Below are 28,000 nucleotides of genomic sequence, written 5' to 3'. Positions count from 1 at the left end.
AGCTATATGCAGAACAGAATAAAAGATATTTATTGATTTGTGAGGGCAGGCACAGGATCGGGCTTATACTGCACAGCACACGACAAAGAACTTTTTTACAAAAACCAAAAGGGCGTCATAAAACAGATGAACAGCACTCCTGCTAATTACGTCACTTCCGCTTACAGTCTGTCATTCATCCTCCGTGTTTTCAGGATGAGCTGCTGCTCTCACAGTTCTTGATTGGCCAGTTTTGTTCTCTTTCGAGTAACCTGGCATCCTCCTCGACCTCTTCTAAATCTGGCTGGATGAGCAGAGAGCCACGGTTGGCTGCTTGTTCCCTCTCGTCATCTTCATCATCATCATCATCATCATCATCGTTGTACTCCTCCTCTTCCCCCGCCTCTGTGTCTTGACTGGCCGAGTCCGTGCAAGTGGAGGACAGCGATGCGAGCTTGTGTCTCAGGTCCGCCTGTGTGGGCACCTGAAGAGTGATCTCAGTAGTGAACGACTCCACATCTGGACCTGAGAGAGAATCATTTAGACAGGAAGAACAGAAGGGATTAGAAAATCTCAAATTGTTCTTTAAAAATGAGACTGGTCTGACAACATTCAGGATTCTGGGAGACAGGAGATCTGTTACAAAACAGCACAAATTCCATTCTCCACTGTCATTCGGATATCGATGCATGAAGCTTGCTTATAGTGGTCATTGCCAAACCCAGTAGCTTTATACGCGTAAACCCGGAAAATTTGCATGTTAAAAGTAAAACAATGTGGGAAAACATTTGCATTATGTGTCCCTCACGCAAAATTCCAAATAGTGTAGATTCCTGATGGGATGACTGCATTTCACCCCTGAAATCTTAGCAGTTCAAAGGTAAATGTGACCGCACAATAAAGGCCAATATTCTTGTCGGAAATTTTCGCACGATAAAAAATAAATACCTTTTATATTTAAAAATAAATATAAAAAAAAAGTTGTGTCAATCATATTTACAAACTGCCTGCGAAACTTTCGTCCATCTTTAAAAAAAAAATTGCATTTTTCGCATCCGTAGCAAACATTTTGAGTTTTTTGAGTTTTTTTTTTTTTTTTTGACAATTCAGACCCACCGAATGATGGATACGAAAAAACGCATACGAAAATTTCGAGCTCAGTTTGCAAGGACTTTAAGGCAGCAATGCATACTGTAGGTGAGACCCCACACTGTAAAACAAAACAAAAGGATTCTGCCTTAAATTAAAGTACAATCAACTTGGATGTTTAGGTCATTTCAATTTAAATAACATTACTGACATAAAAAATGAGTTGAATCCTGCATAACAAAAAAATTGTCTTATTTTGGTGAGTTAAAGGCAGCTGCATACAGTAGATGGTAGACAGCGAGACAGTGCACTTGTTTTTGGAACAGGAAGTTTTTATCTGCCATTACACTCCTCACCACTAGGGGTATTAGTGAGACCTATGTGCTTAGATAAAGAGCCAGGTGAGCAGTATAAAACAAAATTATCATGGTTGACATTCTCGGTCAAAGTAGTTGGGAAACTTCCAGTTTCAAGCTCATGTAAGTAAAATGTATTTGTTGAAGTTTACAATCTGGTGAAAGATTATTTTTGTGCTTATCGAATATAGTGGCTATAATACAGATAATTAAGGAGACATTTAGTGTTTTGTAGAAGGACTTTCAGAATCTGCTGAATCAATATCTGTGCCAACTTTGTGGTCCTGTTTGGGATTGTTCCACATTTGAGTACTATACGAGGTTCATGGTTGGAGCTACAGTTGGATTACCATTATGGACTTGCTTTGACAAGGTCATGCTTTGTTGGATTTAATTTTCCATCAAACCTCCTTATAATTCGACTCCTTAAAGACAGTTAAGACTTGCATCTGACTTTCACCTTAACTTTCTACAATGCTGAATGTTATAAGGACTGAAAGTATGTATTGCTGGAACTTTAACTCATATATATACATCTTTGTGTGCTGGGTGTTTTTGTAACACTGTTTGAAAATTGTTTCTTTGTTTTAAGTCTATTTTGGTATTTATATAAAGTCATATAAGGTGTTTACATTGGTGTTGTATAGTCAGGAGAACTTGGCTTTCAGTGCGGCTAAGTGTAATTAGCGAGAATCGTTAAACCTGTTTGTTCTTCTCTGGATGCAATCAAATCATTACAGACATCATCTCAGCGTGTTCTGCTGACGGTAGCGGTAAATGTCAGCTCTAATTTAATAGCATCTCAGCATTAGTGAAGCAAAAGAGTTATTTAAACACAAGGACACCACACCATGAAGTGTTTTGGAATTTAATCTGTCTCATGTAAAAGCATATGTGCTGTAATACCAAACAGAAAACTAGATCACAGGGTATATAAGAATGGAAAAGTACCCAAAAGCTCTGTATAATATATCTTACGGAAGGTGGACATGCATGAGAACTTCTCATGCATGTCTTCTCATTGAGAAGGCACTAAAAAATATGTAAGATGAGATGTTTTTTAAAAAGGTGCATGCTCGGAGATTCTCCACCAATAGAAAGAAGGCCTCGGGAAGATGTTTCTAACGGTAGCGATATCTCGAGGAAGAGCAAAAAGAAAAAGATAACTGTACAGATGCTCATTTCTTACCAAGCGATAAGAAAAAGGTATAAGACCTGAAGGCTGACCATAAGTCAGATGAACAGCTGGCATCTCACTTAGACGAATGTACTGGAAATTTGACTCTGAAAGATTTCTTTCAGACTTGAACAGAGACTTAAATCTGCCACAACAGAAGCCACATTCGTCATGAGCTGACTGGTTTAGATCTATCAAACTCAATCGGGCCCCGCTTGAAAACCAAAAGAGGACAAAACACATACAGTACAGAGTTAGTAAATCTAAAGATTGATGATTGTGAAATATCACTGTGTATTTATACCCAGCATCGGTGAGGCTACGCTGTTGTCCTCGCCACCAGAGTTGAGAAAGACGTCCAACGCCTCGTGGTCAGACATATCCATCAGATCCATTTGCTCTAGCATGTCCACGTTCACTTCCATTGATGACATGCTTCCTATTGTCTCTGTGAACCAAAGGAAGAGCAACAGCATCAATAACTGCAACCTCACACTTCAATCATTAATACGTATCAAGGATTTGAGTCCAGGATGAATGTTACAAGAAGTTTCCATTTCTGCGGAAAGAGTTCGAGTCAACTTTTGTCAGATAGAACAGCAAATTTGGTTACAGTATGTCAGATCTCATTTGATGCAGTGAGTTATGTCCTGGATTCGTCACCTTGCAGTCATGTCGACTCTGTGATGTCTTTAGCACATGCTTCACAAACACAGACTGCAGCGTGAGGCATGCCCATCACATGTGCGTGTGTGAGCGTGAGCGTGACATCAGTAAGCAGAGCGGTGAGCTGCGTACCTCAAGGTTGTGTAAGAGCGCAGCGGCACAGGGAGATGGACAACAAAGAGAGAGACATGTTAGGCCCCCTTTTACAGTACTGAGATACAAACACAACTGCACACTCAGACTCTCACTTTGAGAGAAATTCCACCAAAGCACTATTCCAACACAATTCCAGCCCATACTCAAAAAACAATAGCCTTTAAAATAAAGATTGACATTCTCACCTTGCTGCCCTCAGCCCTGCCTTCTTAATGACCCATTGGCTGATCCTTTGATGATTGCTCTTAGCCCACCTTCTTAATGACCCAATGGCCAATCCTATCCCGCCTTCCCAATTCTTTATTACCTGCTTGATGATTAAAGCCATGCCTTAAGTACCCACTGCCTTGTCCTATCCTTACCTTCTTCATGACCTGATGGCGAATCCTATCCCCACCTTCTTAATGACCCAATGGCCAATCCTATCCCCGCCTTCTTAATATCGTCCTGGCCAATTCTAGCCTCACCTTCTTTATTTTGTGCTTGATGATCCAAGCCATGCCTTATTAAGTACCCACTGCCTGGTCCTATCCTTACCTTCTTTATGATCTGATGACCAATCCTATCCCCACTTTCTTAATGACCAGCTGGCTGATCCTTACCTCGCTTTCTTAATGACCCACTCGCTGATCCTTGCCTAGGGGTGCAAAACTCCTAGTTCCTAAGTCCTTTTTTTAAATAAAACTTCAAGGATGTTTTTTGGTGCAGGATTTGGAACTAAACTCTGCAGGGCTGTGGACCTCCAAGAACTGAGTTTTGCACCCCTTTCAAAACCTGTTTTCATTATGACCCTTGGGATGATCCTTTATGACCCACTTGCTGATCCTAGTCCCACTTTTAAATGACCTGCTAGCCAATTATAGTCTGCTTTCTTGACCTGTTGGGTTATCCTTGCTCCACCTTCTTTTCTATCTGTTGGCTGATCCTTGCACTTTCTTTTTAATAGCCCACTGTCTGGTCCAAACCTTGCCTCCTTTATGACCCGATAGCAGATCTTCTGTCTGCCTTTTGAGAGGCTGTTTACACGACACTGTTTTCAACTGAAAACAATGCATTTTGGCCGTTTGGCCATTTATACAACAACGATGTTTTCGTGGCCTGAAAACGCAAACATTCGGAAACTGGTTTCAAACTGCAAGTTTTCGAAAACAGTCTCCATGTAAACAACAAAAATACGCACATGCGTAATTTACATGTCATAGTGTTTCATCATCACCTAATGGCCTGGCAGCAGAATACAGGGTTTTTATTCGTTTTCTCTAATCCATGTGAAAGGCGATTGTTTTGACAATGGCGTTGTCTGAATGCAGAAAACTCAAATGAAAAACTTAAGCATATCGTGGTTGTATAAACATACCGGAAGTGATCTACTGGCTGATTCTAGCCCTGCCTTGTTAATAATCTGCTTGGTGATCTTAGCCTGGCTCCGCCCTCCTACGTACTTCCGCTAAATTTTTATTTTCCTTCAGTACTATATCTGGGTTTGCTGTATATTATTGGGTTTGACCAATGCTTAATACATTGCCAAGAAGGTCAATATTTTAATATTTCAATGATTTCAATCTGTATAATTAAGTGGCATCTATATTTATATCAGTTTTATTTTGGCACGTGAAAAGAGTTTTTGCTGGTATAAAAATACAGATTTGTGAGCAGTAGGAGATCAGAAGGTGTCAGAAAACACAAAACCAATGTCATTGTTGTCATAAGTAAATGTGGCCAAGATTTGTGTGGCCACTCTGGAGAAACATCTGCATCTGAACCAGTCCAAGACTTACAAATCATTTTTGTGGTACTTTGATGGCATACATCTCAGTGACGGTGTCAGCGCTGACTCAAGTCGGACAAAATGATAAAGCTGTATGAAGTCAAACGCACCTAATGAAGGGATGGCTTTTGTTAGCCCGCCCTCTAGTCTAAATGACCCACTGGCTGATCTTATTCCCACCTCTCTATCCTTCCATTTGCTATTTCACTATAGTTTATCTACCGTTATTAGCATTACCCACTGGACTTCTTCTTCCACCTCCCTTCTGCTGCTTTTGTACATTACCATGCACCATTTATCTCCTGAGTAATTTTAGACAAATTGACCGGGTGCAACTCTTCAGGGCTGGGAACGGCTTTCCCAATCGAATATGTTGGGTGCTGTGGGGCTGGCACTCTCATTTGTAATAATGACAGCTCATTTTTTTGTACCAGATCATCTAAAGAGAGATTTCCCAGGGATATAAAAGGTCTGTTCAATTGTACATAGGGATAGAGCAAATTTACATGCGCATTTTGTTAAACAGCATCTGCTTGTATTACAATGCATTCTCATCCCAAGGTGTCATACGACATTTTTGCCAAAGCATAGACATCCAACGCACATGGCAAATGGCACCCTTTAGCGTTAATATGACAAGCAGAGTATGGGTAGGTTTAGGGTTAGACCACTAGGAGGCGCCTTCTGTCATATATATATATATATATATATATATATATATATATATATCAGCGTCTCATATTGATGCTAAAGGGTGCTTTGTGCGTTGGATGTCTACACTTTGGAAAAAGCGTCGTATATGACGCCTTGGGATGAGAATGGGCTGTTTATTAGTGTCTGGCACATTTTGATCTGGTTTAGGTTTGAGCCAAGGACATGGGCATAGCTCACCTCTTCTCTCCGCAATCTGTAGGTATCCTGTGGACAGGTAGTGTTCCATGTCCTGCTGAAAAGCTTCTTCAAAGAACTTTTGCCTGTCCTTTAGTTTTACCTGTGTTTGGACAGGCTCCGCCTCCGGTACTCTCTGAGCATGCTCCATCTCCGCTGTGATTGGAGGACAAGAAGAAAGAGGTGATAATATTAGTCAACCTGGCAGGATATTAGAGATCAGGGGTGTCAACTAGCATTTCAAAAGACTTGCATTAAACACAACCCTGTCATAAAAAGTGTCAAACTGTTCTCAAAGATAGCTTCAAAGGATATAAAAAACAATGGTTCAGATTAAATCACAAGTCTTTTTTTTTTATTTCATTGTACAAATTTGTCAGCTCGCACTGAGCTACAACCATGAGGCAAAATTCTGAGGGTAACTGTACACTGTGAGATTTCCCAAGAGCATGCTGGCCCGGACAGGACAGTAGGGGGTTGTCAGGGCTGTCCAGCAGTGATTTTTCAGATCTCTACGCAGCTTGAACTGAACTGAATCAGCAATCAGCATATTCACAAGTAAAGAGGTTTTCTCCTGACAGGACATAACTATAGCTCACATTTCCTAAAACTGGGTCTGGCTGTCATATGGCCCAGTGACATGTGCTATTTACTGTAAATCTTGCTGATGGGTCTAATGGTTATAATAACTGAATAGCTTTTTTTTAAAAAATATTTATATTTTATATATATATATATATATATATATATATATATATATATATATATATATATATATATATATGCCTATTCAAGGTGAATTGAGTATTTTGGGATAATTTAAATAGATTTGCACATTAAGAAATATTGTGTTTTTGTGAAGAGTGATCTGAATCGTGTAAACTGAAGACTACTATATGATTGGTGTTGTCTGTCAGTCATATAATGCAGATTTCGGAAGTTTTACCTTTCACTAAACTAGTGAAAGGTAAAACTTCCGAAATCTCCGTGTAAACAATGCGTAGACGCGCGAGAGATCACTTCCGGCGTAACGTGGTTCAGTTCGGTTCAGTTGGACTTCTGATTCAGATGAGTTCGACACATAGCTGTTAACAAGAGGTAAAAACTATATAAATACTGTTCGTTTTCTCACACAAACCGGTCGTTTCGTGTCTTGGGCAATCAATGTGTACTTACATTTACGAGTCATTAAATCATGTTTAATTTGGACTTCTCTGTGCATGCTCTTTGAGGTGGACCCATACCTGCATTATACGATGACTGACAGACAACAGTTTGACTGAAAAATGTCAAGATTGAAAATACTGTGGAAAGAAAGATGCCCTTGAGGTAAGCTAAAACATATCAAAAATTAATTTCGAAGTGAACTATCCCTTTAACACTATTGAGGTAAAAAGTAGCTAAAAACTACTAAATGTACCTGAAATAACAAAGAAACTGCAATAAATAATAACAAAAATGGTAATGCCTGTGATTGCAAGATAAATCATAAACAAAGAAAGAGATGTTTTTTTTAACTTACAGTTTAGCGAATAGACAAAAACTAAGGGTACAAAACTCTAAAAAAAATAAAACAAACAATTTAGTGGAATTGATCAATGTGTGTGCGTGTGTTGTGGTTATATTTAACTATATTTAAAAAAATTGATTTAGATATTTAATATGGACATTTAGTGGTCTGTTTTTAAAGTGTTTATTTACATATTGTTTTAGTTTGATCATTGTTACAGTAGTGGCGCTTTTACAGTCCAGCAAACTGTAAGAATTAACCACGTATTCATTAATATCTCATGACTGTGCTGGTTTAGTGTTTCTGTGAAGATTTCATTGACCAGATTCCAGAAATTCCAGGGATCTGTATGCTTCTCTTATCCTTTGTCTCAATTTCTCATGATCTGTTGTGGTTCCATCAATTTCACTGGCTCTTTTAGCTTCCCTGTGGGCTGAGTGAATGTGGAAAGCTATTGCTCATTTATTGGGCCAGAGACCTGACCGACTCATTCGGGCTAGGATAAAGCACAGATGAAGCACTGCACGTGTCTACGTGTGTGTATGTGTCTTTTTGTTTGGTCTGTCAGTGGATTAATTAATGCCTGTGGTCATCCTGAGGGAAGCAGCTCTGGTCTCTTGTCTTTCATCAAAGAGTTGTGCTGCAGTGCATGCATGTCTTCTCTTCATTTTCCATCACACATGCTCTTTACCTTAACCAAAGGGCTGTTCATAGAGCGTGCGCACACACACACACACACACACACACACAGCAATACACTGACTTCTGACTTAACTTTTCTCTGTTTAGACTCACAGTCTCAGTGGTTTACATGAGAGTACACATACCACACAGTTATCATTTTGCATGTGTATGACATGATCAATCTTTCCTGTTTCCATGTACTAATTGTTATACATTCATTCTCTCATACTAATGCAAGTTAGTATTATGTCATGCCTCATTACAGTTAATTTAATGATGCTCTGTGCATATTATGTTTAGATGATGTTGTAATCTGATTATGGCTGAGTAATTGAAGAAGTCTGTGTGATGTGACGAGAAACATGAGATATTGGTTCTCAGCCTATCCATGCTGATTTTGCACCCAAAATGCCGCCTGAGAAAAGCGCTGTTCAGAAAGACAGTTCAGCTTGTCTAGTTGAAGTGTAGATCTCCTTCAGACTGTTATTTCTCCTGAGAGATGAATCAGTCTTTGCTGCTGCTGTCCAGATGCACTGACCTGAGACCAAACCTCCTCCTCCCCAGTTTATACTGAGTCTTGAAGAGGGCCAGAGAATTTTGAGAGTACATTAATGACACGGGGCTAGAGAATACTTAAACTTTTATTGCAGTGATTCTCAACCTTTTTGACTCCGCCCCTCATTGTCCACTATAAAATGCAAAGATTCCATAGCCCTAGTTTTGTTTTCGAAACTTATTTTCAAAAGTTACTAAAATACTCTAAATACTAAATACTACTAAATTTAAAAGAAAATGAAAATAACTACATTTCAGGATTCCAGAGGTTTTTGTTTATTTTTATATTAAATATAATAAAGAGTTTCGAGAGTACGAGAATACAGTCTTTGTTTGTGCTTATGTGCTTTGTTTCAATAAAAGGAAATTCAACAGACTGACTCAAACATCAGGCAGGAAGTGCAATAATCGGGCTTCAGTGTTCTCCGTAGAAATCAATGCAGATCGCTGTGGCGTTTTTTGTAATTTATTATTATTTCTTTTAAATGGCGATTTTTGCGTCATCGGAGGATTTTTTCCAGACAAAAAAAATCAAATTCAATTAATACAACTATTCTACTAACTCAAAGCTTAATGCTAAATCCTGAAGTATCCCTTTTAGGTTTTCCAAGACAGTGGGAACTCTGGTTCTTATTTTTATGAGTGTATTTTGTCGTCCTGAGATCTCATTTTGCCTAATCCTTGAGAGCTGCATATTATCCACACCAAGGGAAAATAGCTAAAAATAGCTCAACACATCAGAATAGTGTACTTCTTTAAAACTAGAGCCGGACCGATAAAGGATTTTGAAGACCGATACAAATATTTTTTTTGGTTTTAAAATCCGATATATCGGCCGATATTTAAATTTTTTTTTCAGAAATGCGCAACAAAACATTAACAGATTTCCCTAACATTAGTTATTTGTAGTTATTTATGAGTTTTAACTAAAATAATATGATAATGCATTTTAAAAAGAAGCTTGTTTCTTTTATTGTCACAACAGAACAGACTGATGATTGTGGCATTAGCTAGCTTTATGGTTGGCTAGTCTATGATGAGCCATAATTTAGCAATGGATTACGTCATAATGCAAATTGTAAAACATACATTTTCAGGCCTAGGAGAGATGATGCGTCTCATTGCTATAACTGTCACGCACTATTAAAGAAATACCTCAGTCACATTATCAAAAGTTAAAAGGACAGTCAGTCAACTACACTGTAACAACATAACGTAATTATTACTAGCTAATTCCGCTTCACTCTCGGCTTATTTAACAGCAGCAAAACTGGACATGATAACTCAAATAAGCATGACAATATTTGTGACTAAGAGAACTGATGGGGATGTTCTTTTTTAATTGTTATTCAAGCAATATATATATTGTGACCAACTCAACGAGTGTTGCCAACAGGAACGGTGTAGAGTGCCCTCTGGTGGACAAACTATACAACTCCAACACTCATGACATGATTCAAGCATGTTTCGTCCGTTTTTATCTTATTTTTGAAATATTAATTTATCGGCCATTATGACCGCCGATACCGATAGTTTGGAAAATGCCTAATATCGGCCGATATATCGGTCTGGCTCTATTTAAAACCATGATTTAAAATGTACTTTAAAGTAAAAAGTTGCATTTGATATTATTACAAATACGCTTTTTTCAAAAAAGTACTTTAGTGTGTTAAGAAACCTAGTCATGAAGGTGTACTCGCTTTAAGTAGCCTGCACTTTTTTTCTTTGTACTTGTAAGTTTTGTAATACACAAGTGTATATTCAATACAATTAAGTGTACTTCTTTCTCACCAGGGCTGTGAATGCTCAACTGTTCAGAAAAGGATGTTTAATTTTCAGCGTCATTTTCCATGACGTTTCTCTGTGTGCTGGTGCTTGTGGCCATATAAATAGAAGACATTTGTTAAAAGACGAGAGGTGAGACGAGGGAATGAGCGAGCAGGTGCTGACCTAAAGACTATAATGTGATGATCCCCAGAGAAAGGGAGATGGAGAGCAAAGGACGCCTAATAGTCATCACTCTGATGGCAGTCATCTGGCTGTGTGATTTAATGCCGATTAATTGGATCCACTTACTGACTGCGTCATTCCCCAATGAGCACATGAATGATTGCCCGCAGATACCCCTACACACACTCCATCTATCTTGGTTTGTGTTCTTGTAATGGATTCATTTGTGTGTAATTGCAATGACAGATTGTAGGGATGTGGAAACAACAGATACTCGTGCTGCAAGCGGAGTGAGCACTATTGAGTGGAAGACGATGTGCTTGGTTTGCCATATGGCTGTTGTAAAGACTCATTCACACCAGCCTTAGTTCACGTCTCAGTCTTTGTGAGGCAACACCTGCGTCTCTTACTACGCCATGCTCCATCTAATGTAGCCTCATTCAGAGCTCTGTAATGGCTCGTCGTGAGTTCGCAAGCCATTTAGTATAATACGGGAGGGGTTTTTAAGTGTGAAGTGGCTAGGATTGACACTGTTAAGGTAGAGTGAGGGGGAAAGTGTGGCTGTTCAAGAGAGAAATTAAAGCAAAGCAAACCTACTGTGACAAATCTGACTTTTTACACCACTAAATTAAATAATTGCAAATCAATAAAACTATATGAGGGTTGGTTTTAGGCCTGTATTGCATAATACAATACAATACCGAACCAGTAGGATTTCAGGGTTAGGACTACTTTTTTTGTCAGTAGATAGTGTCACGATTCCTGTCTTGTGTTTTCCTTGTCTTGTGTGGACTTTAGTTATTTCCTGTTCTGTGCCATGTTTTGTAGTCCTTTGTAGTTTTTCTTGTTTATGAGTTTCCCCAGGTGTTTCTGATTTACCACGCCTAGGGTTGGGTATCGAGTATCGATTGGAATCGGGACTAACTTTTAGTTTTTCCCGGAATCGTTCAAAAGTTCAAATTTCGATTCCTAGTTTTGATATTCACAGTCCGCCGAGCGGAAGAAGAAACCGCTGAACAACACCAACGAAGAAGCGTCTACCGGAAGTGTTGGCATAACCGCGCGAGTCGAACATGAGTAGCTTACGTCGGCGGTCCAAAGTGTGGCTTCACTTTTCTAAAAATAACGAAATCTCGGCAAAATGCAACATTTATGACAAAAGGAGTATTTGTAAAAGAAGGAGTATTTCCTTCAGAAAGGATTATTTCCTTCAGAAAGACCGTTGGTTAGCAAGGTTAGCTAAACTTTTTTGACCCTGCCTCTTAAAAGAATCGGAATCGAGAATCGTTAGGAACCGGAATCGAAACAAGGAATCGGAATCAGAATCGTTCAAATTCAAATAATACCCAACCCTAACCACGCCCCCTTGTTCCCTCGTTTAGCTTGTTTGTCAGTGTATTTAAATCCCTGTGTTTCAGTTGTTGGGTGTCGGTCGATGTTTCACTGTAGCGTTGTTTCTGAGTTTTGTTCTGAGTTTCTGGTTCTGAGTTTTGTTCCGAGTTCCTGTTTCTAGTTTCTTTGTTTTCCGGGGATTTCCCTTTTGTTCGTTTATTATCATTATTAAAACTATTGGTCTTTCGGTCCCACTTTATATTAAGTGGCTTTAAGTACTATGTACTTACATTGAAATTAATAATTTGATACAATGGACTTATTGTGTACATACATGTTTTTACATTGTACTTATATTTGGAAAATACCTGCATGTAATTACAGCTGTAATTAATAAATGTAATTACATTTGTAATTACACAGTTGACCCTTCCCTTACACCTTAACCCACCCTTAAACCGACCTATACAACCACACCTAACCCTAACCTTACCCGTATCACACCTCAATAGCAACAAAAGTGTTTTACAATACAATCTGAACAAAATAAGTACATTGTACTTATTTTTCGATGTAAGTACATAGTACTTAAAGCCACTTAATATAAAGTGGGACCGGTCTTTCATTTGGATTCCGCCTTGCCTCCTCTTTTTTTTTTTTTTTTTTTGTAATGGCAGTTAAGTAAAAAAGTTGATACAACTGTTCTGATAAAGAAAAGAAAAGGTTATTAAATGGTGTTAGTGACACTAATTGCTGACATATGGATGTTGGAGAAAATGATGAAAAATGATAAGAAAAAAAACTGATTTTATTTCCTCATGGAATGAATAAAAGCGTTCTTCCGGATTTCACTGCTGCTGTTCCTCTTGTCCTCTTGTCTTTAATGATTCCAGACAGAGATAGAAGATGTTTAATAAATGAAGTCTATGCAGAGAGAGTTCCCAGGTGAGCTGCAGCACGGTACTAATTTCCTGTCAATATATGGACATATTGTGATTCTTTCACACATCAATTAACCATAATAGTGCGAGTGGGAGATCTGTACCAATAAGATTCCTACAAAACTTTAGATTTTATTGGACACACACACAAGGAAGTCCACAGGCTGTATTTTCCATCTTGCCATTGTTCATTTAGCCTGATGTGTCTGCTGTTGTGTCCCAGCATTCCTGCATGCCAGCACTCTTCAGTGTAGGATCGTAGGAGTGTGAAGCATAGCGGACTGAGTCACACTGCTCCTGTCTGGACCGCTCTCCATCTAGTGCTGAGAAATAGGTCATATTCATTTACATCATGCAAGAAACCTCAGATTTTGCTTGAAGAAAGAGCTTGATTTCCATCAAAGAACACAAAATCACCATTACTGTCCACTCGAAGCACACCATTTACACTACACAAGAAGTTGCAGGTGTATTGACCACATTGTAGTTATTACTATCTATCCGTCCGTCCATCCAAACCCCACACCAAAATCCTTCTTGTCGTTTATTGGCTGGAACACTGTTTGTTATGTTTCATGGTGTGGTTTGGCCCTGTTGCCAATTGTGGAACCTGGGGTGTCTACAGAGACCGCATTTCTTACGGTGTGTTCATTGAACAGGCAGCTAGCGGATAGTAAGGAGACATTTGCTGTATGTGACAAAAAACGTGTGTCATCGCTTAGAGCACCTTTAATCACTCTGATGTAGAGCCAGACCGATATTTATGCATGCCGATATTATCGGCCGATATTTGGCATTTTCCAAACTATCGGTATCGGCAGTTATAATGGCCGATAAATGAATATTTCAAAAATAAAATAAAAACGGACGAAACATGCTTGAACCATGTCATGAGTGTTGGAGTTGTATAGTTTGTCCACCAGAGGGCACTCTACATCGTTCCTGTTAGCAACACTTGTTGAGTTGGTCACGAGACAAATTGCTTGAATAACAATTAAAAGAACATCCCCATCAGCTCTCGTAACTCAAATAAGCATGACAAAATTTGTGACTATCATGTCCAGTTTTGCTGCTGTTAAATAAGCCGAAAGTGAAGCGGAATTAGTTAGTAATAATTACGTTACGTTGTTACAGTGTAGTTGACTGACTGTCCTTTTAACTTTTGACAATGTGACTGAAGTATTTCTTTAATAGCACGTGACAGTTATAGCAATGAGACGTATCATCTCTCCTTGGCCTGTTATATTATAAATTATGGCTCATCATAGACTAGCTAATCACAAAGCTAGCTTATGCCACTATCATCAGTCTGTTCTGTTGTGACAATAAAAGAAAAAAAGTTTCTTTTTAAAATGCATGATCATAATATTTTAGTTAAAACTCATAAATAACTACAAATAACTTATGTTAAGGAAATCTGTTAATGTTTTGTTGCGCGTTTCGAAAAAAAAATATATATATATCGGCCGATATATCGGCATATCGGATTTTAAAACCAAAAAATATTTGTATCGGTAACGGCCTTCAAAACCTTTATCGGTCGGGCTCTACTCTGATGGAGTATCATAGACTTTTACATCAGCCAAATAACTCACCAAAGTCTTTCAAAATATGAAGTGGAATTGCCTGCACCACCCGAAAAATGTAACATCTCACCTATGCTAATGGATTTTGACATCTTAACCAAGTCTCAGTTAAACCGGGTATAAAAATTTAACAGCCTAGCGCTTCGATCAGAGTTATTTAATGTGCCGTTCTGAGAGAATGCATTATCCATGCCGAACAGCTGTAAACGCCTCCGCCCAGGATCAAAGGACTGCCTCAGACTATTACTTCACCTTTCTGTCAGAGCTATACAAGCGGTGAGCATGTTATGTCTAAATGTGTAATGGATTCATGATGCCTGCCCCAAAGCCAGTAGGTATCAGGCTGTTGAAGAGGAACAGAAAGAACAAAACAAATAATTTGCTTACATTTAGGACGACAGCTTCCCTACCCTCAGAATTACTGGCTGCTACACTTCTCATCATAAGGCCTCCAGCTGTAAGCATTGCTTTTGCAAAATCATGTGAGTGCAACCATTAAGGAAACAGTTTGGCTTCAATACAGGTTAAGCTCAAATTACAGCATTTGAAAAATAATGTTGATTACCACAAAACAATATATATAATTTATATAGTGGTGAGACACTTACAATGGAAGTGAAAGGATGAAAAGTAGAAATGTGAACACTTTAGCATACTTTTAAAAGAGTGCATATTACAAACATTATAAACTATTATAGGAGGGGGAGGGGGAATCCTGAGTTAGTGGTTTAGTAGTTCATGTAAAATTTGAAATGTCACAGAATTTCTATATTTAATAATAACAATGAAGTTATTGATCATTTTCAATGTGTTTTTAGTTCAAAGTTTTGGTTAATAAGCTCTCAAAAATGACCCAGGAATGCAAGTTTTTAAATGCATTTGGAAGGTTAAGGTCCTTTGATTCTCATGATTCTTGTCAGTGTTTGCAATTGTTTCAACTTTAATTCTGACCCCATTTACTTTCGACACAATGTATTAGCTACCAATGATTAGCGGACTATTCAATTGATGTATCATTATCATTAATGACGTAGCATTAAGGGCAGTGCCATGAAAAGCTAAAACAAAATGTAAGACAGACAAATAAGTAAAAAGATACGTTGTTTACTACAAGTTGAATTGAAATCTCCAAAAATACGAATTGACTTTGTCACAGCATTTACGTTTTGCAGGTGCATCTGTTGCCATGACTTTAGATGATGTTTTTCTTTTGACTGCTTTCAAGGCTGTTGAAGAGCATTCTGTAGGTTTGAGTAGGAGAGAGACAGGGAATGACAGCATGATGTTCAACAGGTAACCAAGCAACGACCAAAAAACAAAACACAGCAGCCACGAGCTGCCCCTGCGCTCGCCCACTTCATCATACCCTTATGAGTTTGTTAAAACGGCGTTGCACACAAATAACTGATATCTTAGCCTTAACTTTGATGTTGCATACATCAAGCAATGTATGCAAGCAACAAGTCTCGGTTAAACCGGGTATAAAAATTTAATCAGTGTTCGATCAGTGTTATTTAATGTGCCATAAAAAAAAATGATAATAGAGCCTCTTTTAGCATGTCTGAATGATTTGAAAACCTGGCTGGTAGCTAATTTTCTGCATCTAAATGAATGCAAAAGCGAGATTATTGTGTTTGCACCGTCTAATGTATCTGAGTTCCCCTGTGTTGATTTAGGCCCTTTATCTATTTATGGTAAATCCATGGTGAAAAACTTAATTTTTTACCATGTGAAAAGGGTAAGGGTAATTTTTGATAACTCTTTGACAAACAAGTTAACGCTGTTGTTCGATCAGGTTTCTTTCAATTAAGAACCTTGACAAAAGTCAAGCCATTTTTCTCATTTGAGGATTTAGAGAGAGTGATACATTCATTTGTGACCTCACGTCTAGACTACAGTAATGCCCCGTGTGCAGGGATTAATCAGCTGATGTTGACACGCTTGCAAATTGTTCAAAATGCCACTGCTAGATTGCTGACAGGAAAGCGGAACCACATCACTCCGATTTTGCTTTCATTTTATTGGTTGCCAATCCATTACAGGATTGATTTTGTTTGTTTTTAAATCTCTAAACGGTATGGCACGACCCTATAGACCCCTTTTGCGCCGACGTCACAGTTACGTCACGGCGCTAGCTGGAGGCAAAACAAAGTGAAAACTGGAGGCAGCCATTCAGCACATAGTTATAGGCATCTAAAGATTTATATGCCCTCAGTTTGTCTTTACGAAGGTAGGTTTAGAAGTCAGGCCACTCACCCGAGGTAATGTAAAGTTAATCCTGTCAGATCGTCCATGCATTGAGTGAGCGTGTAGGCGGCTACGGGTCGGCCAATCTGGTTCTGTCCGTTAAAAATAACTTTTGGAAATAACAATCGCGGTCCTGGACAGTGAGTGATCTTACACATTAAGATAAAATATGATTTTCTTCAGTCATTGTTAAAAAACAAGCTAATAAAACTTGCTAACTAGCATTAGTGAAGCGGCCAGAGGGATCGTTCTGCCTCCACCTAAGCTCCGCCCACATAAAAACGTCACCATGTTTACCAACTGAAAAAGGGTCTATACTCACCATCAAGATCACTTAGGTGTTCTGACCAGAAACTCTTAACTGTCCCAAAGTAGATGTAAATTTTGGCGTGATCGTTCTTTTTCAGTGTTGGCTCCGAAACTTTGCATATTAGAACTGCCTCCTCATTGGTATCTTTTAAATCTCTTTTAAAACTCATCTTTTTTTTCTGGCTTTTCTGTCTAACTCTATGTTGGTTCTGTGTTTGTTCTGTCTAACTCTATGTCTGCTGATATGTTGGTAGCTTGTTTACTTGGTAAAATTTGTCAGATATATGTATTACACTGCATAAATGTTCTGTACATTTCGCTTGATGCATGTTTCTACAATTGGTCAACTGCCCGTTGTTTTAATTGTGCTTTATAAATAAATTACCTTACCTCACCTCACCTTACCTTACCTTACCTACATTACCAATATTAAACATTAGAGATAATTATAAAATACTACTAAGTCTTTTGATATTTTCTAAACAGCTCAGAAAAGGGGATTCCTTTTAATGTATTGATCAAATGTGGTGTGAATCAGATTTACACATGAGTAAGCGTGCTCAATGAAAATCCAATGGCATAAAAACTGCAATATTCTGATAATGACATTAAGTTGTCAATCAATCATGTGCATTAGTGAAAGCTAGCGGCACTCATAATCCTCCTCCCACATCCACATGGGAAAAATCAGAGGTGTCAGCTCTGGGCAGACCAATACGATTAGACTATACCAATGGAAAGACAGGGGTGGTTTCCATCATACATTAAGCCGATGATGTGCGACAGCAATAGAGAATTGTATGTGCAGTGCACTAACCTGATGCATGATGTTACACACAAGCTTAACATTACAATTATGCATGCAGGTGTGAAATTGTTTCCCACAAATATTAGCAATTTTATTAAATGACGAGAATAAGTGAACCAATAAATATTGGTTTATCACAAAACAACTGGGACTTTCATTAGCAGTGTGAGATATTTCTTTAATAGTCTGCTCTTTTCTCCAAATTGATTATCCCATGCAGTGTTGGCAATTTCAGCACAAAACTGCTTTAAAAAAAAAGTGGAGACATGGTAGTTTTAATAATCCTCTTTTTGTCTTGCCATTTATTTTTATTTTTTTTATTCTGTTCAATGAAGGAAACTCTCTGTGGTACAGAACGGCTTTGGGAAGTAAAATTCCATTAATTTTCTTCATACACTCTCAGAAAAAAAGGTACAAAAGCTGTCACTGGGGCAGTCACCTTTTCAAAAGGTACACTTTTGTACCTTAAGGGTGCATATTGGTACCTTATGGTATGTATTAGCACCTAAAATGAACGTATATCAACACTTAAACTGTACATATTAGTACCTGAAATGTACATATTAGCACCTATTAGCACCTAAAATGTACATATCAACACTTGATATGTACATTTTAGGTGCTAATATGTACATTTAGCACCTGAAATGTACATATTAGAACCAAAAATGTATATATTAGCACATAAAATGTACATATCAACACTTAAAATGTACATATTAGCACCTGAAATGTACATATTAGCACCTGAAATGTACATATTAGCACCAAAAATGTACATATTAGCACCTGAAATGTACATATTACCACCAAAAATTTACATATTAGCACATAAAATGTACATATTAACACCTAAAATCTACATATCAACACTTAAAATGTATATATTAGTAACTGAAATGTACATATTAGCACCAAAAATGTACATATTAGCACATAAAATGTATATATTAGCACATAAAACGTACAAATTACTACCTAAAATGGACAAAAGTGTACCTTTTGAAAAGGTACAGCCCCAGTGACAGCTTTCGTACCTTTTTTCTGAGAGTGTATGGTTTAAAAACAACAACAATGGATGGCAATATAATGGCTTTAATAGGTGAACTGCATACCCATAAGAAATGTAGGCTATCTAACGGGCCATGCATTTTACATCTTACTATAAATAAATTTATAAAATTGCATGAAACTACATTCCCCTAGGATATATATTTCTATGCAATGTAATGCATGTGTATGTATACAAATAGTCTCTACTGAAATAATTTGTGGACAGTTCTATGAAAAAATACTAGTAAAGATACTTGCTACTGAAACAGTATGTGGTCACTCACTTTCTGTACTCTATTGGTATTATTATGTAATGTCTAAATGTGTCTGTGTGTGTTTTTCTTGGCTTCTTTCTTTCATTCTTTCTCTTTTCAAGGCTAGCAGAAATGTGTAGTTGCCTTGTGCTCTGACCCCAAACTAGCTCCTGAATAAAGGCCACACTTATGCATTAAATGCCTTTGGCCACAAGCATGAGAAAGAGAATGAAGGGGGTGGAAGACACAAGGATGAAAATAGATTCAAGCATTTATGTAAGTGTATCCTCAGGGTCGTGTTTTCTATACCCTTAAGATTTGTACATCTTATGTTGATTTGATCTGACTGAATGGGCTTGTAGGTGTGTTTTGCCCTTTGATAAAGGTATGTTAACACACACATGTCCCAGGGTGATTGTTAGAGGAACCTGTAACAATCCCAACATATCAAGGTCAAGGATGCAAATTAACACGAAGGATTGAAGAATGTACAAAATGATTCAAGTTTTCATTTGCACATTTAATTGCACATATAAAATGGCATTCAGCAAACAGATATGTTTGAACGTTTGCCATCGTCTTTGGCAATATACATGTAACAGTATTTTACTGTAATGAACAGGTTTTTACTGTATTTTAGTCTTACCATTGAAGCTACAATATTTGAATTACATAAAATTGTAATTACAGTCCACTTTAATAATATAGTAATAATAGTAATATAAGAAAACATATACATTTCTTTGAGGCTGTCATTAGTAAACACTGCCATTTGTGGGAGTACTGCTAGCACAACACTGGCTAAATCAGACGCATGTCTCATAGTGGGTATCAATTACAATTGTCTGCATTCTGCCATGTGTCTTAGTATCGATGAAGCTATAAATACCACTTTAACCCTGAAATATGATATAATCGTCTCAGAAGTAGTCTGACGGTGCAATGAGAGCCTGTCTGAAAGGACTGGGCAGCCTGACAAGATGATGATTAGATAAGAAGGCTCTAAACATAGAGAGTTCCCTTAAATTGATCAGACATCCTCTTTCTGTCACTTCTCTCCAGGTATGAGCATATCAGAGTGCTTTCAACCATAAAACAGCAAGGCCAGCCCAGTTATGTAGGGAAGCATCCCCTAAAATAAAAATAACCTAGCTTTGTGGATGATTTGCAACGACTCAACCCCTTATTTTAATTAAGTAAACTTAAGTTGCTTCAATTTAGTAAGTGTTCATCAATATTAATAACAATATACACGTTATTATGGGGCACATATTCCGATTTCTATTAAAAATACTTTTACTTAGGCTACTTAAGAAAATGTATAAACTATCAATCAGACAACAATGTTTTTCTTTTAATCATGTTGATAATTTAGAGGCCTTTAAAATTTGGGTCCCACTTTATATTTAGTGGCTTTAAGAATGTACTTGCATCGAAAAATATGTACAGTGTACTTTGTTCAGGTTGTATTGTAAAACACTTTTGCTGCTATTAAGGTGTGATACGGGTAAGGTTAAGGACAGGTGTGGTGGTATGAGTGGTTTTAAGGGTGGGTTAAGGTGTAAGGGAATGGGTTACGATGTAAATACAGCTGTAATCACATGCGGGTTTTCAAAATATAAGTAATGTAAAAACATGTATGTACACAATAAGTAAATTTTATCAAATTATTAATTTCCATGTAAGTACACTCAGAAAAAAAGGTACAAAAGCTGTCACTGGGGCTGTACCTTTTCAAAAGAATTTTTGAAAAAGTACAGCCCCAGTCCTAATAAAGTCAATTTTAGGTGCTAATATGTACATTTTAAGTGCTAATATGTACATTTTAGGTCCTCATATGTCAATTTCAGGAGCTAATATGTCCATTTTAGGTCCCAATATGTACATTTTAAGTGTTAATTTGTACATTTTAAGTGTTAATTTGTACATTTTAGGTGCTCATATGTGCATTTTAGGTGTTAATATGCACATTTTAGATGCTAATATGTGCATTTAGGTGTTAATATGTACATTTTAGGTGTTAATATGTTCATTTCAGCAGCTAATATGTGAATTTTAGGTCCTAATATGTACATTTTAGGTGCTAATAAATTTTAAGTGCTAATATGTACATTTTAAGTGCTAATATGTACATTTTAGGCCTTCATATGTCAATTTCAGGAGCTAAATGTCCATTTTATGGCCTAATATGTACATTTTAGGTGTTAATATGTACATTTCAGGTGCTAATATGTATATTTTAGGTGCTAATATGTGCATTTTAGGTGTAAATATGTAAATTTTAGGTGCTAATATGTCCATTTCAGGAGCTAATGTGTACATTTTGGGTGCTAATATGTACATTTTAAGTGTTAATATGTAAATTTTAGGAGTTAATGTACATTTTAGGTGCTATACCACTTATATGCTAAGGTACCAATATGCAGCCTTTGGGTACAAAAGTGTATCTTTTGAAAAGTTTTTGTACCTTTTTTTCTGAGAGTATATGATGCTTAATAAAAAAGTAGGACCAAAATTTGTGCATCAAATATGATAGCGTCAGCTTAATATTTTACTGTATTTTATCAGTAAACAATGATATAATTTAGATTTTTGGGTGAACTACTCCTGTAAAAAGTGAATTATGCAGGGTTTTCAATATGAACATCAGTGCACATGAAAAGGCCTTGATTCCCCAGGCTGTTGTTGAGAATACACAGAATTCCTGCCCACTGAAAATGCCACTATTCATTATATCTATAAACTCCAGTGTCTTACTCCTAACAAATAACACACGAAACACCCTGCAGGAATCCATTAAACTGTTCACTCAGTTAAAACAACTGCCATCGAAATGGAAACAATGAGAAAAATAATGAGATTGACCAGTGTGATGTAAAATGTTATAATTAAAGTCCAGTGTTGGACATTTGAACCTATTATGTTTAGTGTAGCTGCCTTATTAATGAGGCGGCCTAGATAAAGAAGGAATTTGTGCAAACGAGTGGAAGAGTTTTACGTCAGGCTGAATGAGAGTCAAACCTATGATGCAATGCAAAGAAAGAAGGAGTGAATCTCCAAATAGACCTCTGAAACAGAAGTCTTCCAGTGCTTTTTTTTTAAAAGAAATTTTGATTCATAATCCCATTTCAGCTCACACAGGTCAAATAAATTCTCACAGTGCTATGTTCATTGATCATACGTTGACATTCACTGTGAGGTGAGTTCAATAGTGACCTCAGACCTACTCATCCACGACAGAAGATGTGACTCCCGGTTGACACACACCGGAGGGCTGTTGTCTGACATGTTGTCTGACATCAGCACACACATGCTGCAATTACAGAAGATAATAGGATGTGTCCTGTGTCCTACATGATAAATGGAAATGTTAAATTTTCCCAGTCTAACATAAGCTTATAAAACAGTCATAACTCCACATTTTTTTTCTAACAAAACAACATCAAAAACAAATGTTTCAGAAAATATTCATTTTACTTGCATAACCTTTTACTAGCAGATGAATGAAAAAAAAAAACCTGAAATAATAAAATAATTAGAATTAACACGAAACAATGAGGTTTTGTATAAATCACAAAATGGCTAAGCTTACTGGTAATTCAAAAGGACCTTGAAGCCTTGACTTATACTTTAGCTATTATGGAGAAATACATCATAAGCATTGATTTAATCTGGAAAAAAAAGTCTTCATCCCTGTCCTTTTGCAGAAGTGCTTCAGTCTCGTTCCATTAGCCGTGGTGTCAGTGGGACGGCTGACAGGGGAGCATGTCAGAAATGAAAATACAAGCGTGTCTTTGAGAAAGACAGGCTCAGGGAGATGTTGGGGACTCGGGTGTCAGTTTGGATTTGCCGTTGGTCTGACAGGGGTTTTGTAGCTTCTGGAGGGGCAACAACAACAACACTGAGATTCAGTGTGGCATAAACCATTATGTGGCCTCTATAGTTGATGTGTGATCTTTTATGACTATTTTGCGTGTTTATGATTTTTTTTTATTTGACAAAGTACAGTTGCCCCCATGGAAATGTACTGTACTGACCTCCACTGGGAGGAAACCTCCACTCTTGGTACTTTTATTTAATATCCCTGTCTAGAGCCTTAATGTTCCTCTCTTTCTCTCGGACAGGAGTTAGAGCACTGTGCCTAAGTGTTAGCTATACTTAAATTATTAAAAGACATTGATACAGTTAAGTAGAGTGTGTGTTTTTTTTAAGCCTGAGGGACATTAGCTCATCTGACTGTGAAAAGCATGGCTCAGCAGTCTTACCATCCTCCTTTAATGATGTTTCCTTTTTATTGTGGCCCTTTACAATACACTTTCAAATAAAAATAAATAAAAAATGCTTTGACTTGTAATACTGGCATAAAAAAAGACTTATCTGTTGCTAACACCAATAGCTCATGTCACATCTTCATTCACAAGTCACACTCCAGTTCCATTTTATCCCCATATGAAGCTGCTTATAGAAAATGGGTCGGTCCCAGTTCAACTATTATATCTAGATATCCATGTGTGTCTTCTACACACTCACACACATATAATAATTCCCTCTGAGAGAGTCCTCCTTTTGCGCTCTCAGCCACATCTGCCACCAATTAGCAGCAGCACAGCTTCTACATCTAAATAACACTCTCTCTTTTTGCTCCTTTACCTCCAGCTTTCGTTCGGAGCATCCATGTCCATTATTCCCAAATGTTTGCATGCCCCTTTAACCTCCGGAAACCGTCAGCACACTTCACTGCTCACTCGGAGGTTAAGTAGTTTGAGCAGCACAGGCCTGTTTGCTTCTGTACGAGCACCTGTTTAACCAGGTGCTCTCCGAGTGTGACAACCTCCCTAGACTGTTTACTGTACTTGCTGCATGACACTGAACGCTGTATTCCCATCATGATTGCTCCTGTAGCGATGTTGTAAAGACATTATCCTCCTTTATGTAAAGAACAAAGGGGAACATAATAGTACTGGTACATTAAGACATCCTCCCTGCACCTTCCTCTTAGGCGACATTGCATTCTTGCTTTTTTGTTTGTTGTGACTGGAGAATTATGGCTTTCTGGTATCACGTCGCTCACGCTAATTTTTATTTATTTTTTTATAAATCACTACTATTGGTCATCCTTTATGTCTGTCTGTGGGTTTTGCAAATATTTCTTGAAAGATCCTCAAACTGATCCATATCAATCTTGAATAAAGTGCTGCACACATCTCTGCTTGTTTGCAATGCAAGGATTAATAATGAATAATTACAGTATTACAGTCATTACTAATTACAATTACAGTAATTGCAGTATTCTTTACCCAAGATACACTGTAAAGACCCTTTCAGACAGGATGCAGAAGGCGCTGCGCTATGAAACCCATTCATTTCAATGGCTTGTGCCGCGCCCTAATATTTTGCAATGTTTACAAATATTAAAGTATTTTGAGACCATGTACTCTATTATGTCATTAAACATGCAAGATGACGAGGGCATGTGACCAAAATGTAATATACTACTGTTTAGGTAATGCATTGCACTATATTCTAGTTTAGATGGGCTATGCTTAGTAGCATTACACTCAATTTTCAAAAATTGCAACATCTTCCCTGTTTATTTATTATAACAAGAGCATTCTGGTTTTGTTGTGGTTGTATACATGCTTGCAACATAAACAGCTTTGTTGATTATAACAGTAGCATTGTAAGCAGCAGAGACTATCTGGCAACCCACTGATGAATGATATGAGTCAGATCTGCTCTGAGATCTTAGTGAGACACAACCAAGACTCAAAACATTGAACAGTGTGTGGCTCACAAAATTATATAGCAAGCCAGAGAGAATATTTGTACTGGATAAAGAAGATTTAAGGGCCATAGATGTGCAAGATTTTTTATACGAGTATGATCTTTACAATAAAACTCATATAGTAGATAATGTATAAACATGACAATCACATCTTATTTATGAAGAGAAGCTTGACCTGTAATTTCAATTTTTGAAGTGCTACTGTCAAAAACACGTCGGTAAACAATCACCCATGTCTGCAGCTGTCATCCTTATGACATAATTGCAATGCCAGGAAGAAAGAGATAGAGAGAGCAAAGGCTATACGGCACACTGCCAAATTAGCTCCATACACACAAATCATTTCGGTTGCATGCTAATTTAAGCAATATTAATATTTAATGTAAAAGCAAGTGAACCTGCTGGCATGCATAGAGTCAAATGCAGACAAGAGACAAGCGAGAAGACGGTGAGATTAGAGCCCAGCTCTCGGCCTTTTAATCAGCACCTCCGTCATCTCACAGCACGGATTAACACACGGGCCTATTGGGCACTTTCCCAGGGAACAATAAATATTTGGGGGAAAAAATTCAGTAAAATTGTGTTTTTGATTTTTTTTTTTACTTTTTAAGTTGCAAAGTATTAACTGGTAAATAAATCATTTTTATGTTTTGCAGCGCTGTTAAGAGGGACATTACCCCTATATTAGCTAATCTAAAGAGCGGTACCCACCAATGAGGTCAGTTTTTGTACATTTTATGGCTTGTGATGTCACTAACCAGTGAGGAAGCTCGTGTAGTCCCAACGAGCCGTTTGTCGTAGTCCTTAAAAAGCAGTTTCTTTGAAAGAAAATATCTCCCTTTGCTTTTAACTTTGAGCGTTGTAACTTTGCAGATGTTGTTTATGCTCAAACAGCAACATTACACACTAACTAAAGTTAGAAAAGTGAAATCATAATTAATCAACCACCCCTTTAATAGTTTTTCTATGTAGATATGCACAAGACAATCATCTTTAACCATTGTACTTTTTCAACGTGTCGCACTCGCCATCTAGCCATCTTTTCCATCCATCAGCGTTGCATTTCTGCCGTTGTATATTATTATGCACGTCTCATATTTGAAAATAAAAAATTACGATAATTTCCCAGGATTGCTGTGTGAAAGAGGCTGTTGATGTACCATACTCTATTAAGAATAAGAGTTTGTGTGCATGCATGAACATTCAAAGTTCTCACTTTTGTGTTCCATGGAACAAAGAAAGTCATACAGGTTCAAAGCAACATTAGTGAATTTTTATTCTTTGATAACTATCCCTTTAAGATCCAAATTAATAGATTAACTGAATGGCCTTATTTGCATCCAAACACTGAAGAGACCAAATAACAATCACATCTGAAACTGATTTGAAGTCTAAATACATTGAGGGTCAATGAAAGCTGGTTGGTTTAGTAATTAATGTTATTCTGGGATGCGGTTTCCAGGGTCTGTGAGAGCCTTGACTGTAAATCACATCCTGAGGAGGAGAGATGGACGGGGGGATGGGTGGGGTTGTCATAATAACGAGACTTCGAGAGCTCTCCTGCAGTAATAATCAACATAAAAAGCCAAACAGACTCAAAGGCACTAGAAAATGGCACATAGAGACGCAAGGTTTTGTTTATGCATGTGTGTGCGCGATATCACGGTGTGCCCCTGTGCTCCATCAATACTCAGTACTCAAGTTCGTCCCCTGAGGATTCTCCATCACACAGCTTTCACACTGACTCATACATGCTGCTATTATTCCACTCACTGCTGCACCAATATCTTCAAACCCAATGAAATATTAACTAAAGTTCTTTCTTGTGGAAAAATAGCACTGGACAAAGTCATAAAGCTGCAGCTTGGAAACGGTTGCAACAAAGCTTTATAAGATCAGCGCTTCTAAACTGGAGAAACAATGTTAAATGCTAATACAAAATGCATACATTGTTAGCTAACTAGGTTGATCAACATTTAAATTTTATTTTTAATAGTCATTGTTGCGTTAAAGCAGTCAGCAACACCTTTTGTGATGCCAAAGGCTGTGCATCCAATCAAATTCTGTTAAACTTTATCGCAAATGAATTTGTATTTGGTAGAAGCTAGCCAAATTGAGCAGATGACAAAATTAACAAGCTACATTATACATTCATGCTTAAAGGATAAACACGTTTTTTGCAAACTAGAGTGTTCTGCTGCTAAAACCAGGAAAGCATCGAAATTCAAGAAGCACAGAAATTTGCAAATAATAAAAAACAAATGTAGTTCATGGTAATGTGATTAAATTTCAATGTTTGATTTTAAGGACACATTTGTTTAGACAATATGACACCACCTGAAGTCCAGTGTAAAATCTGGATCTTGAAGCCCAAATCAATTGCGAAGAACCTCTGATATTGAGCTAAAACATCCGTCTCTATTTCTTACTTTAAACTTATAACAAAGCCATTTAGTGATGATAATAAAGACATTATAGCACTCCACCAAAATAAACAACGTTATTTGAGATCCTTATCAACAGCTGCCCTGTTCCAGCATGCACATCTACAAACAACCCATTCTGCAGGTCAGAAAAGCCATCCGCAATGAAAGAAAGAGAGATGCCACTTACAGGAATTTCTCTTGCTGCCACTGGTGGATCCTGGGGAAGCCATCCCAGAGCCGCTGCTGAGTCTGACCAGGAGTCTTACTGTGGGAGAGCCAGAGTTGGCAGGGGGTGTTGTTGTTTGTTTATAGCACAAGCCACCTGACACACATCCTGAACGTCTAGACGAGCAGCACTGAAGGGTTCGACACACACACTTACTTATGGCCAGTGATGCTGTAGAGCAGCGTACAGCGAGCGCTCGGCTGTCTGATGGACTGAGAGGCAGAGCAGCAGTGAGTAGTAGATAGGAATGTACCA

General features: G+C 37.7%; 1 protein-coding gene across 1 annotated transcript; it reads right to left on the bottom strand.

Moving 5' to 3' along the window:
• Nucleotides 1–7: 7 nt before the first annotated feature.
• On the bottom strand, nt 8–27,993 carry dtnbp1b (dystrobrevin binding protein 1b). The gene is made up of 5 exons (XM_089123393.1): nt 27,902–27,993; nt 27,707–27,784; nt 6,083–6,235; nt 2,906–3,049; nt 8–504 (listed from the first exon to the last, which is right to left on the bottom strand). Exons 2-5 carry the CDS (start codon nt 27,747–27,749, stop codon nt 191–193), a joined length of 654 nt encoding a protein of 217 aa, XP_088979519.1. The 5' UTR covers nt 27,750–27,784; nt 27,902–27,993; the 3' UTR covers nt 8–190.
• Nucleotides 27,994–28,000: the final 7 nt, after the last annotated feature.

Source organism: Pimephales promelas, chromosome 18 (assembly GCF_988280905.1).
Source record: "Pimephales promelas chromosome 18, fPimPro1.hap1.1, whole genome shotgun sequence".
NCBI classification, from domain to species: domain Eukaryota; kingdom Metazoa; phylum Chordata; class Actinopteri; order Cypriniformes; family Leuciscidae; genus Pimephales; species Pimephales promelas.
The sequence above is the reverse complement of the archived record's forward strand: the minus strand, read 5'-3'. Positions and strand labels throughout refer to the sequence as shown.

Excerpts from the sequence above, each read along its gene's own strand:
- dtnbp1b (XM_089123393.1), bottom strand. The coding sequence starts at position 27,749 with ATGGCTTCCCCAGGATCCACCAGTGGCAGCAAGAGAAATTCCT. Across the intron at positions 3,050-6,082 it reads ACAGATTGCGGAGAGAAGAG|AGACAATAGGAAGCATGTCA; the intron begins GTGAGCTATGCC and ends TTTGGTTCACAG. Across the intron at positions 505-2,905 it reads CGTAGCCTCACCGATGCTGG|GTCCAGATGTGGAGTCGTTC; the intron begins GTATAAATACAC and ends ATTCTCTCTCAG.